The 14,255-nt window shown below is 38.7% G+C and overlaps 1 protein-coding gene across 3 annotated transcripts in view; it reads left to right on the top strand.

Annotated features, from left to right (window-relative positions):
- The window catches only part of IARS1 (isoleucyl-tRNA synthetase 1), an 81,214-nt gene that overhangs the window by 62,935 nt on the left and 4,024 nt on the right, over positions 1-14,255 (top strand). For all 3 annotated transcript variants that reach the window (XM_086315585.1, XM_086315583.1, XM_086315584.1), the window contains 7 exons: positions 430-542; positions 5,402-5,497; positions 6,296-6,472; positions 7,201-7,306; positions 9,227-9,352; positions 11,743-11,886; positions 12,574-12,726. In XM_086315585.1, coding sequence (XP_086171711.1) covers positions 430-542; positions 5,402-5,497; positions 6,296-6,472; positions 7,201-7,306; positions 9,227-9,352; positions 11,743-11,886; positions 12,574-12,726 — 915 coding nt within the window. The remainder of the gene's footprint in view (positions 1-429; positions 543-5,401; positions 5,498-6,295; positions 6,473-7,200; positions 7,307-9,226; positions 9,353-11,742; positions 11,887-12,573; positions 12,727-14,255) is intronic.

The raw sequence follows: 14,255 nt of genomic DNA, 5'->3' as shown, positions 1-14,255 counted from the left end.
CTGACTGTACCCGGATAGGCAGGTAGAAGAACACCAGGGATTTACCACCTTTGAGTGGTAGGCCTAAGTCTAGCTTGACTCTACAGACTGTGCTTTCTTCATTGTAGCTTGCTGCTTATGTTTATGATGGGGATTCATTTGTTGCCTCTGGCACATGTTTTTGGATCTAGGACCTTATATACAGCAGTAGATATTGGTGATATAAATGGCCTTACGATAGCATGGTGTAGTCTAAGGAAAGTTTATCTCATCCTTGACTACAACAGTAGTCATGAGTCAGTAAGAGTCAGTCAGTAAGACATAATCTCTTAAAGACTGTAGCTTGATGATTTGAAGTTTTTATTAGAGAGTGGCACAGTATATTGGTAGCAGGGCAGCTTCAGGAGTGGGTTACTGATTGAGTAACAGTGACAGTTGCTTTTCCAATAGGGACCATTGTTGTGGAAGGCCATGAATTGCATGAAGAAGATATCCGTCTCATATACACCTTTGATCAGGCGACAGGTGGAACAACACAGTTTGAAGCACACTCGGATGCCCAGGTATTTTTCTATTCCCTAGAACATTTACCAAAAAATAAGAACATCAGAGGAAAAAAATACTCACCCATGTTCCTCCAGGGACAGAGGAGCCTAGTGGGCTGCTGTCTATGGGGTCGCACAGAGTCAGACACGACTGAAGCGACTTAGCAGCAGCAGCAGCATGCTCCTCCTGACAGTATTGGCAGCTTGTCTCAGGGTAAAATGGCTTTTATTTTAGATTGGCCTTATTAAACTTCTCTATTATAGCTTCTTGACATACGCATTTCTTTAATGGATATATAAATAAATATTTTGTGACTTTATGCATGCCAATAAGTGCTGGGTCATACAAAAACATGGAAGATGTAATCCTACCCTTCAAGGAATGGGTCAGTCATGGAGATAGAAAAGTAAATCTGTTCTTATTATTCTACTTGGTAAGTTATCTGGTAGAGATAAGTACAGGGAAGGGCTAAGTCTGGGGTAGAAGTGGGAGTGGTTAGAGAGCATCCCTTGAAGAGGATGTACAGACAGTTGTGGATTCTGGGGTCTGGGTTTTTTGTTGTGATGGATCACAGCATCTCTCTTCACTCTTGACCAGACTTCTCCAGACAGATAGATTGTAAGATCTCTAATATGAGAGTAAGGGACCTGCTGGAGTTCCTCTGTGCTTAATATTCCACATATGGGGGATGATGGAGAATACCTCGTGTGAGTTTAGTCAACCTTTACATGAGGTCTTTTTTTTTTTGGCCACATTATGCAGCTTATGGGATCTTAATTCCTCAGTGAAGGATTGAACCTGGGCCCCCAGCAGTGAAAGCACTGAGCTCTAACCACTGAACTGCTGGGGAATTGCCATACACAGAGTCTTAAATATGATGTAGACAGAACTCCACGTGGGCAGACAGTGTAAGGAGCTGAAGGTGAGAAAACTACAAAAGAAGGAATTGGGGCCAGGGAAGAAGGTTTGTAACCAGCAAGAAGATGTAAATAAGAGAGGCTGGAAGAGCTTGTCTATACTTAAGGAAATGTTGTCTTGTGATACTTCTGAGTTTCTTAATGTAATTTGTGTATTGTGGGCCATGGTTACCCTGCCGTGACTTATCCATTTTCAGTTTACCTCCTATGCATCTTCATAAAATGGAGCAAGTTTGTTATCTTTGAGTGTCCTCAAAAATGTAAATGGGGATGGTGCCTAATTCATATATATATATATATATATATATATATATATATGTATTTCCCTCTGTAATAGAAGTGATACTGTCATTATTACCACATCATCATTGACAACCTTTATGACAGAGAAGATGAAATAGTGGATAAAGTTGACAGGAAGGTGGCAATTTTAAAAAGTATTGTGGCCCATTATAGAAATTGTATCTTGAATTGTACAAACCAACCAGTGGATAGAACAGGTCATGGTTAAAGAAAACAACGGAGATGGCTGCTTTGAGGTTCACTTGTTTGTGGTGAATCTGTTATGAAAAGTTATACTGCTGTACTAGCTTCATGATTGGTGATTTTATTTATGAGCAGAGTTGATATTATTTATTAGAAAGCAGAGTTCCATGTCGTTGTTATTGTTGTTCAGTTGCTAAGTCGTGTCTTATTGTTTGCAACCCATAAACTACAGCATACCTGCTTTCCTTGTCCTTCACTATCTCCCAAAATTTGACCGAAGTCATCTCCATTGAGTCAGTGATGCCATCCAATCATCTCCTCCTCTGTTGCCCATTTGTCCTCCTGCCCTTAATCTTTCCCAGATTCAGGATCTTTTCCAATGAGTAGACTTTTTATCAGGTGGCTAAAGTACTGGAGCTTCAGCATCAGTACATTCAGTGAATATTCAGGGTTGATTTCCTTTTGGATTGACTGGTTTGATCTCCTTGCTGTCCAAAGGACTCTCAAGAGTCTTCTCCAGCACCACAATTCAAAAGCATCAATTCCTTGGCACTCAGCCTTCTTTACAGTCCAGCTCTCACATCCGTACGTGACTGCTAGAAAAACCATAGCTTTTGAGTATACAGAACTTTGTCATCCTAGTGATGTCTCTACTTTTTAATATGCTGTCTTGGTTTGTCATAGCTTTTCTTCCAAAGAGCAAGTGTCTCTTAATTTCGTGGCTGCTGTCACCGTGCACAGTGATTTTGGAGCTCAAAAAAATAAAATCTGCCACTCTTTTCACTTTTTCCTCATTTGTTTGCCAGGAAGTGATGAGACTGGATGCCATGATCTTTGTTTTTTGTATATTGAGTTTTAAGCCAGCTTTCCACCCTCTTTCTCCATCCTTAAGAGGTTCTTTACTTCCTCTTTTTCAGCCTTTACAGTGGCATCATCTGCGGTTGTTGATATTTCTCCTGGCTATCTTGATTCCAGCTTGTGAGTCATCTGGCCCAGCATTTCACATGATGTGCTCTGCATATAAGTTAAATAAGCAGTTTGACAATATATAGCCTTGACATATTCCTTTCTCAATTTGGAACCAATCCATTGTTCCATATCATGTTCTAACTGCTGCTTTTTGACCTGCATACAGATTTTTCAGGAGACAGCTAAGATGGTCTGGTATTCCCATCTCTTTAAGATTTCTCACAGTTTGTTGTGATAAACACAGTCAAAGGCTTTAGCATAGTTAATGAAACAGAAGTAGATGGTTTCCTGGAATTCCCTTGTTTTCTTTATGATCCAGCATATGTCAGCAATTTGATCTCTTGCTTCCTCTGCTTTTTCTAAATACAGGCTGTACATCTGAAATTTCTCAGTTCACATACTGTGGAAGCCTGTCTTGCAGGATTTTGAGTATTACCTTGCTAGCACGTGAAACGAGCACAATTGTATGGTAGTTTGAACATTCTTTGGCATTGCCCTCCTTTGGTATTGGAATGAAAACCGACCTTTTCCAGTCTTGTGGCCACTGCTGAGTTTTCCAAATTTGCTGGCATATTGAGTGCAGAACTATAGCATCATCTTTTAGGATTTGAAATAGCTCAACTGGAATTCCATCACCTCCACTAGCTTTGTTCATAATGATGCTTCCTAAGACCCTCTTGACTTCACAGTCCAGGATTTCTGGCTCTAGGTGAGTGATCACACCATCATGGTTATCCAGGTCATTAATATCTTTTTTCTATAGTTCTTCTGTGTATTCTTGCCACCTCTTCCTAATCTCTTCTGTTTCAGTTAGGTCCTTACCATTTCTGTCCTTTATTGTATCCATCTTTGCATGAAATGTTCCCTTGGTACCTAATTTTTTGAAGAGTTCTCTAGTCTTTCCCATTCTATTATTTTCCTCTGTTTCATGGTATTGTTCATTTTTAAAGGCTTTCTTACCTCTTTGCTCTTCTTCGGAACTCTGCATTCAGTTGGGTATATCTTTCCCTTTCTCCTTTGCCTTTTGCTTCTCTTTTTCTCAGCTATTTGTAAGTCCTCAGACAACCACTTGCCTTCTTGCATTTCTTTTCCTTGGGGATGGATCTGGTTACCACCTCCTGTACAGTGTTACAAACCTTCATCCGTTTGTACAAGACAGAGTACTTGAGGCACTCTGTCTACCAGATCTAGTCCCTTCAATTTACTTGTCACTGCACTGTATAATCATAAAGGGTTTGATTAAGTCATACCTGAATGGTCTTGTGGTTTTCCCTACTTTCTTCAATTTAAGTCTGAATTTGGCAATAAGGAGCTCATGATCTGCGCCACAGTCAACTTCAGGTCTTGTTTTTGCTAACTGTATAGACTTTCTCCATCCTTGGCAACAAAGAATATGATTAATCTGATTTCAGTGTTGACCATTTGTTGATATCCTTGTGTAGAGTTGTCTCTTGTGTTGTTGGAAGAGGGTATTTGCTGTGACCAGTGTGTTCTCTTGACAAAATTCTGTTAGCCTTTGCCCTCCTTCATTGTGTACTCTAAGGCCTAACTTACCTGTTACTCCAGGTATCTCTTGACTTCCTACTTCTGCTTTCCAGTCCCCTGTGATGAAAAGGACCTCTTTTTTTGGTGTTTGTTCGAGAGGTTTTATAGGTCTTCATAGAAGCAGTCAACTTCAGCTTCTTTGACATTAGTGGTGGGGCATAGACTTGGATTACCATAATGTTGAATGGTTTGCCTTAGAAGGGAACCAAGATCATTCTGTTCATTTTTGAGATTGCACCCAAGTACTGCATTTTGGACTCTTATTGACCATGAGGGCTACTCCATTTCTTCCAAGGGATTCTTGCCCACAGTATAGATATAATGATCATCTGAATTAAATTCTCCCATTCCCATCCATTTTACTTCACTGATTCCTAAGATATCAGTGTTCACTTTTGCCATCTACTGTTTTACCACGTCCAATTTACCTTGACCTATGGACCGAACTTTCCAGATTCCTATGCAATATGTTCTTTACAGCATCAGACTTTATTTTCACCATCAGACACATTCACAACTGAGCATTGTTTCTGCTTTGGCACAGCCTCTTCATTCTTTCTAGAGCTATTTCTCTGTTCTTCCCCATTAGTATATTGGACACCTACTGACCTGGGGGGCTCATCTTCTGGTGTTACATCTTTTTGCCTTTTCATACTGTCCATGGGGTTCTCAAGGCAAGAATACTGAAGTGGTTTAAGTTGGTCTCAGGACATCTCCTGTGAGCAACACCCTTCAGAAGAAAAATGAAAAGTTGCACCTTTTTCTCCAGATGAGAAAATAACTGTTTACAACGGAGGACTCAAACTATAAAGAGACTAATTTCATGTCTTTGACTCAGTTTTGTGATTGAATGGTGCTGCATTATAGACTTCGAAGAATTTAAACACCATTTTGCTGAGTTTGAAAGAACTGTTTTTTCTATGTTTGATTGTCATGGTGTACACTGTTCATTCCTACAGGTTTTGGTTCTCTTAGATGTCACCCCTGACCAGTCAATGGTGGATGAAGGAATGGCTCGGGAAGTCATCAATCGTATCCAGAAACTTCGCAAAAAGGTCAGTTTGTGAAATTAAAGATAAGCTACTGTTTAGAGTTTTGTTTTGATTTTTGTTTTGCTTGTTGGGAAAGAGAGGAGACACAGGTAATATAAACCACAGTAATTTATTACTGATTATCATTGATCTACGATCCATTCAGATTATACTTCTTAGGCCTCTTTTCCCTTTCATTGTTCACTCCCAAGCTAATTGTGACTCTTGTTTCTCTGATCGGAAGCTTTCTGTTGACATGTGCTCCTTGTCTTCCTTTTTCAGTTCCTTAGGGTGTCCACAAAACCATCTTCTGGATAGGTAGTCCTCCTGGCTGGCACATATGGTTATCAGAGATGACAGCAAACACCTCTGAAGAAGAGTAGAGGTGCACTCAGTGTGGAAGGGTTCTTAGCTCAGGGGAGAGAGAGATTGTTGGATCTGGATGGAATGAGGTGGTTCTTCCTCATTCAAGAAGCTGAGAGCCAGAGCAAGTGCACAAAACCCATTGCCTTCCCTTACTGGGTGAGAGAGCCAGAGAGTTTCTATCTCAGGGAGGGCCCCCCACAAGTTGTCCTCATCTGGTCAGGTTTTTGAGACTGAGTTCAAGGTCTGAGGTAGCCACTCCAATAGATAATGGTGTGCTTATGAACTATGTCTCAATTAAAAGCTTTGTGAATTCTTGCTTTTTTTCCCAGAGAATTTGTCAGGATATCGTACCCTTCCATAATGATTCAGTGTGGGATCATCAGCTCTATTTAACAGTGTTTTATGTTTTAATTGACAAGTGTGCTTCCCTTTTAAATTTTCTTTTTGTGTTTTCAGTGTAATCTGGTTCCAACTGATGAAATAACAGTTTATTATAAAGCAACTTCTGAGGGAAAATATCTGAATAATGTTATCGAAAGCCACACAGACTTCATATTTGCTACCATAAAGTCTCCTTTGAAACCATATCCAGTTCCTATATCGGATGAAATACTTATTCAAGAAAAAATGCAGGTAAGTTCTGAATTCTGTTGAACTAGTAAGTGATTTAGGATTAAATTTTATGTTAAGTTTTTTAGTCATATCTTGATGTTCTCTCCCCTGGTAGCAATTAGTATAGTTCTTAGTCTTCTCTGGAGAATAGTGAATAGGATTAGAGAGTGAGGTCTAAAAGAGAAAAAAGAAAATTAGAGCTATTCTCTTGGAAAAGGTAACCAGGACATACATAAGAATTGTTAGATGACTTTATGGTGCTGTCTTATCTAAAACTATAAAAATTAGTATTGTGTAAATAGCACTTGACTTGAAAAGCAGTTTACTTTTATGGTAATAAGTTATACATAGAATTACAATTTCATTTCTTGTTGGTACATTTTAGATGTAACTGTGAAATCTGACCAAGATATGAAAAATATTGGCCAGTAATTCAGAAGTATATCTGAAAGAAAAAAATTCTTTTCTATATCAGTTAATCATATATTCAGTCATATGTTCCTTGTGTTGATCCTATTTTGTATGGGACAAATGGAACAGACAAGCAGGCCCTGAATGTGACTGTCTTTTCAATGGGAAAGAATAAGATAAAAGCGGGGGGAAATGTAGCTCTTGGCTGTTTTAGTAATTAGATTAAATATGCTCTCAGAATTGTGTAGAGCTCTTATTCTTGCTGAATAGTTGCTATCTTAGTTGGTGACACTGATCCGATGCTGTAGTTACCCAGTCACATTTTCTCATATGCTTAGTTAAAAGGGTCTGACCTGGAAATTACACTCACCAAAGGATCTTCCACGCATGGCCCTGCTTGTGCATATGTCAATCTTAACATTTGTACAAATGGCAGTGAGCAAGGTAAGAGTAAATGAATTCCATAGCTTTTATTTTATTTTTTAGTTAAACCTATGAATGTTTTTAAGGCTATTATAAGAGAATTGGTAAAAAAAAGTAAATGATTGAACTTCCACTTCTAGGAAGTGAAGTAGACATACTTTTCCCTGTTCTCGCCACAAAGGACTGCTAAACACCCTAGACATGATATATAAAAGCAAGCATAAGAAGACTCTTAATGGTGGAGGGAAGAAGGCAGACCAACTAAGAATCTTGGGATCAAGTAAGAAGATGGAAAATTCCCTAGTTTTTCTTTTTGCTTCATGTATCCCAGACTCGGAGCTGAAGAAGCTGGCAACCATGAAAGACCAACGGGCATGAATATAAACACCCCAGCAGAATGTTCACAGGTGGCACTAGTGGTAAAGAACCCTGTGGCCAATGCAGGAACCAAGAGATGCAGGTTCAATCCCTGAGTCAGGAAGATCCCCTGAGGAGGGAGTGGCAACCCACTCCAGTTCTTGCCTGGAGAATCCCATGGACAGAGGAGCCTCTCTGGTACAGTCCGTGAGGTCGAAAAGAGTCAGGCATGACTGAAACGACTAAGCACGCACGCACACAGAAAATCCTGCTGTCTCTTCAAGGGGAACCTAGCAAGACAAAAAAACGTCTAGACCATAACTGCTCTACTCCAACCAACTACAGAGAATAAACTAGGCTCCACTACCACGCACTCCTTATTGCAAAATTCAGACTTAAATTGAAGTAGGGAAAACCACTAAACCATTCAGGTATGACCTAAATTAAATCCCTTATGATTATACAGTGGAAGTGACAAATAGATTCAAGGGATTAGATCTGTTAGAGTGCCTGAAGAACTGTGGACAGAGGATCGTAACATTGTACAGTAGGTGCTGATCAAAACTATCCCCAAGAAAAAGAAATGCAAAGAGGTAAAATCCTTGTCTGAGGAGGCCTTACAAATAGCTGAGAAGAGAAGAGAAGCGAAAGGCAAAGGAGAAAAGGAAAGATATACCCAGCTGAATGCTTAATTCCAAAGAATAGCAAGGAGAAATAAGAAAGCCTTCTTAAGTGAACAGATATCAACGGAACATTTCATGCAAAGGTGGGGATGATAAAGGACAAAAACAGTATGGACCTAACAATGCAGAAGATATTAGGAAGAGATGGCAAGAATACACAGAAGAACTGTACAAAACATGTCTCATGACCCAGATAACCACAACAGTGTAATCACTCACCTAGAGCCAGACATCCTGGATTGTGAAGTCAAGTGGGCCTTAGGCAACATTACTACAAACAAAGCTAGTGGAGGTGATGGAATTCCAGCTGAGCTGTTTCAAATCCAAAAAGATGATGCTGCACTCAATAGATCAGCAAAAGTGATTTAATTGACTAGTCTTTTCATTATGTGGTACCAGGCAGTTAGACATACATATGCAAAAATTGTCCTAGACCTAAGTGTTACACCTTGTCCAGAGAGTAAATTAAAAGGGATTACAGGCATAAGTATGATACTATGAAACATTTAGGAGAAAACAAAATTTTTAGGATTCAGAATTAGGCAAAGAGTTTTTAAGACTTAGTAATAAAAGTCCAATTCATAAAAAGAAAAACTAGAAAGTCGAACTTCTTCAGAATTTTAAATCCTGCTTTGTGAAAGATCCTGTGAAAATGATTAAAAAAAAAAAAAAAGCTATAGACTAGTAGAAGATCTTTGCAAATCACGTATACAGCAAAGGATGTATGTATGCAGAATATATAATGAACTCTTAAAGTCAGCAGTTTTTAAAAATTTAATTAGAAAATGGGAAGACATGAATAGACATTGACCAAAGAAAATATATAGATGATGTTCCCCTTGACTTTTCATTCAAATTTAACTTTTTTTTTTCAGTTTCACTTATATTTGTGGCTTTTTAGGTGGAGTATTACTTCTGGAAAATCCAAAAGGAGATAATAGGTTGGACCTTGTAAAACTGAAGAATGTTGTTACTAGCATTTTTGGTGTAAAAAATACAGAGCTGGCTGTCTTCCTTGGTGAAACAGGTATGTGGGAAGTCAAAGGTATTCACCTGTGTCCTTTGACATGAGGTGAATCAGTGAAGATCTTAATTTGGTAACAGTTATGATACATAACCTTTGCCTTTTTCCTAACTCTGAGTCAGGGCTGGCCTCTACAGTACTTCCTGCCTGCCCTGTCTTTTTGTGCCTCCTTTGTGTGATGTGGCTGATAGAACACTGAACTTAATAGGAGATGAAGATTCTAATCTGCTGTCTTTCCTGTTAGCCATGTGATGTATTCTAGGCTTCAGAGACTTCCCTCTTGAGTTTTAACTTTATTAGACATAGTATCTGCATCTTAAATCCAAATTCTCAATAAGACAAGCCTACATAAAATTTTAAAGAATTATAAGTGCATTTCCTCCTACTGTCATGGGTTTAACTGTGGTACTAGCACCCCACCATCTCTACCCAAAAAAAGATATGTTGAAGTCCTCTTCCCTACCCCCAGTGCACTCAAATGTGACCTTTGAAAAACAGGTTCATTGCATATGTATTAGAATTAGTTAACATAATACTAGAGTAAGGTGGGCACTACCCCAGTATGTGTCCTTATAAGAAAAGGGCCATGTGAAGACAGAAACAGAAGGCTATGTGGTGACAGGGACAGAAATTGGAATTAGGCAAACCTGCAAGCCAAGAAACACCGAAGATTGCTGGGAACCTCTAGAAGTTAGGAAGAGAAAAGAAAGAATTCCTTTACAGGCTTCAGAGGGAGCATGGCCTTATTGACAGATTCTGAACGTATCACCTTCAGGAAGCTGTGAGACAATACATTTTTGTTGTTTTAAGCTGTCTTGCTTACCTCACCCTCCACCACTCCCCTCCTCGGTTTGTGATTACTACAACAGCCATAGGAAACTAATACACTCAATTAATAAATTTGAATGTTCATTTTGTGAAATGTCTAAATAGCTTAAAAGAAGAAATCTAAGTGGCCAATAAAGAAAACACTGCTCTACCTCAATAGTAGAAACCACAATGAGGTACTGTTACATGCAACCAGATTGGCAAAAAACCAGAAAAATTTCATAATATCAGATGTTGTCAGGGATATTATGTAATAGGAACTGTCATTTAATGTTGGATTATAAATTGATAGAAGCAACATGAAAACCATTTGCTGTTGTATCATTTAAGGCTGAGTAAGGGACACAAACTTGATATGGGAGAAACTTGGAAAAGTAAGATCTAAAAGACAGATGGTTCATTGGAGGATCTGGGGAAAAATCTCTGACCCAGATCCACCAAGGGAAGCTGGTAAGTCAGTCAGTGGACAGCTTGGATCTCTGTCTCAAGTCATTGTAAAATAAGAAAGAAAAAGACTGGAACACATCTGTCTAGCCACATCTAACACTGACAGTCTGTGGACTTGCAGAAGAGCTTTGCCAGAGAGTTGCTCTTGTACCTGGCTCAAAAGATGGGAGGTTACAGGAAAGGTTAGTGTGGGTTGCTTGCTGTCCCCTCTGACCCAGCAAGTGGCAGCCTGTGAAAGCTGAGGCGTGCCTGGGCCCCACATTGACCTTTAGGAACATAGTAACTATAACTAATCTTCTACCTCAAGCAGTGTTTAGCATGGGTGTGCTCAGTTGTATCCAGTTCCTTGTGTCCAACTCCCCTTTCCTTCTCCAGGGATCTTCCCAACCCAGGGATTGAACCCACGTCTCTTGCGTCTCCTGCATTGGCAGACAGGTTCTTTACCATTGAAACAATATTTAATTGTATATAAATGAAATTACACTATGTCTGTTCTGTGTGTCTTGCTATAGTTGACTATATTCATTAATCAGTTTACCTTCTGACCATAATTTTTTTGACATAAGGTTTCTTTTCATGGTAAGTTTATGTAGGAAGAAATTTTAAAAGGAACCTATACTATGGGGCTTCCCAGGTGGCATAGTGATAAAAAATCCACCTACCAATGCAGGAGACACAAGAATCTCAGGTTTAATCCCTGGATTGGGAAGATCCTCTGGAGTAGGAAATGGCAGCCACTCCAGTGTTGCCTGGAAAAGTCCATGGACAGAGGAGCCTGGCGGGCTACACTCCGTGGGGTCACAAAGAGACAACTGAGCGACTGAGCACATGCATAGTATGGAGGAAAAAATACTAAAGGGGGAAATTAATTTGCTTTATTTATAAGTTATGAATATTATGTTATTTTGCAACATTAAGATTTCCTACTATGTGCATGTCATTAATGTCTAATTTTATAGAAAAGGCAGTGTTCTTTAATAAATGTAAATTAAGTGGAAAGCGTCACTATAAAGGTACATGATAGTTTAATAATTAAGTAAGAAAAAGTGAATGACTTCAGCTCTGAACTGTTCTCCCTAAAGAATGATTGTTTTTTTTGTTGTTGTTGTTATTTTTAGAAATAAAAAACCAAACCAACTTACTGAATCTTAGTGGGAAAACACTTTGTGTGACTGCAGGATCAGCGCTGTCTGTGGTGGACAGTCCTAGTACTCTTCTCTGTCAGTACATCAACCTACAGCTCTTGAATGCAGATCCACAAGGTGCGTACCTCCCCCAACTGTGAACACTCAGCGGGCAGGTAATGGAATGCTAGGTGTTAAGATTCCTTTAATGTTCAATCTTTCTGATTTATATGGATTTTTCAAGTCAGTTTCAACTTAGTAATTTAAAATGTAGACGCCCACATTTCTTTGGGGGACACTCATGGCCTGTTTCTTTGGTGTGTTTATGTAGAACACCCGTCCATCTAACATGGTTAGGAAATAAGGTAAATTGGTTAGGTAAAAATTACAGCCAAATGAAGCTGAATTGTCTAAGTGCCAGACCATTGTAATTGGTAATTTTTCCCCTTTTTCTCTTGAAATATGTTCTGAGAACTGTTGTAAGTATCCACACCTTAATCAGCAGACTAGATCGACACTTGTTTTTCCTTGATATTTTAAGATCCTCATTGTGCACATTTATTACTGTCTTCATGTGCTTCGTTTGACTGTTTACTGAATATCTCTTCCCTAAACTCCTGGGCTCTTGTACTAATTGTTTTTTCTTCCCTTTCTTCTTTCCCCCAGTGGAATATTTTCTATTTCTACAGTGAATCCCACTCTTGTACCCACGTCTGGCTTTCAAGCCTGTAGCTCTGCCCAGTAGAGCTGGTTACCACCTCCAGTAGGGATCCACCAGCGAGAGGGTGAACTCTCAGGATTTAAATCTTTTTTATTTTTCTATAGAGTGTTTAATGGGAACAGTAGGCACTCTTCTGCTTGAAAATCCACTTGGACAGAATGGGCTTACCCACCAAGGTCTTCTGTATGAAGCTGCCAAGATGTTTGGCCTCCGGAGCAGGAAGCTAAAGCTGTTTCTGAATGAGACTCAAACAGAAGGTGAGGAGATTTTAGAACATGCTAATCTTTTTCATTTTTGTTTTTATTTTCTTGAAAATAGATTTTGATACCATCAATCATTTGTAGATTATATGTGTAAGAGATTATGCTATTGTTTTCTTTTACTTTTTTGCTATCTCCAGAAATTTGCCATATTGTGAATATTAATAATAATTAAAAGGATGATTACTTTTTGTTTTGGAAATAAATCTAAAAATATATAATGGTATATTATTAAAAACATACGCTTCTAGGTAAGTTAGCTTGTTTGCTGATCCCAAAATTGTCCTCTTCCCCGAGAATCAAAATGATCACTGTATCTTAAAATAACAGCTTAAAGGAAACATAACTGACTTTATGTGCCTCCTCCTTTACAACTTATAAAGCATACCTTTTCTCAATGAGCTGCATAAAAATGTGAAGAGTTAGGTCATTAGTTGACATTCTCCATTCCATAATTGAGAAGACAGAGTCAGGACAAGACACGGGCTAGTGTCTTTAAAGATAGGTTTTCTCTTACTCCCACTTACATCATCCACTTCTGTGATTTCAGCTTCTGTGGCTGTTCCAACAATTTCTCTATTGACTTTTTAGCCCTCCCCTTGTGTTCTTTTCTATAATCCCGTTTCACATGGGTGTTCATTTTAATGCTGATGCTACTGGAATCATTTCCTCAAATAGCTTCCCTTAATGGGATCTGTTTTTTTCTGATTAATAGCCATCCTTCTTGTCATCCCAAAAACCTTTTGTCACTTCATCCTTTTATTTTTACAGCCTTATAGCGTGGGATTTATTGGAGTTTCTAAATCAAGATTTGTGTCTCCCAGCACTGGTGGAAAGTTACTAGACATTGTCTTTCCCAAAGTAGTCATATCTTTGATTTTCTGAAGTTTGAATATGCTGTTCTTGAGTATAAATTTTTTGCTATAATGCATCCTGCGTTTCTGTTACAGTTTTTGATTTCTAACATTTCCTTTTAATTCTTTCTTAGTATTTCCATCTTTGTGCTTACATACCCATCTGTTCTTCAATGTTGTCCACCCTTTCTATTAGCATCCTTAACATTAATCCTAGTTATTTTCAATACCCAGTCTGATAATTTCAAAATCTCTGTCACATCTGAGTCTAGTGGTGATGCTTGCTTCATCTCTTCCTACTGTGTTCCCTTTTAGAATAACTTGTGATATTTGGTTGATAGCAGTGTATGATGTTTTGGGGAAAGGGAACTGAGGTAAGGTAGGCCTTCATTGTAAAGTTTTATGTTTATCTTCTAGGAATTAGGCTATAATTGTTTATTGTTGCTGTAGGCTCCAGAGGCTCCAATTTCCTTCTGTTGTTTTATGGTTTCCCTAGAGATTCCTTTTTAAATATGGTCAGAGCTTTGCACATCCTTTCAGCTGTAATACCCTATTATACAGGAGCCCTTCTGATGTAGTAGAGTATGAGGGGAGGAGAAGTGGCAGAAGTGTTCTATAATTTTAAAGTTAGTTTTCAGTCTTTAGTGGGCCTATGCCTCTGAGCTGTGACCT

This window comes from Bos grunniens, chromosome 8, assembly GCF_055505025.1.
Source record: "Bos grunniens cultivar Pamir isolate PY7600 chromosome 8, Bosgru_T2T1.0, whole genome shotgun sequence".
NCBI classification, from domain to species: domain Eukaryota; kingdom Metazoa; phylum Chordata; class Mammalia; order Artiodactyla; family Bovidae; genus Bos; species Bos grunniens.
The sequence above is the reverse complement of the archived record's forward strand: the minus strand, read 5'-3'. Positions and strand labels throughout refer to the sequence as shown.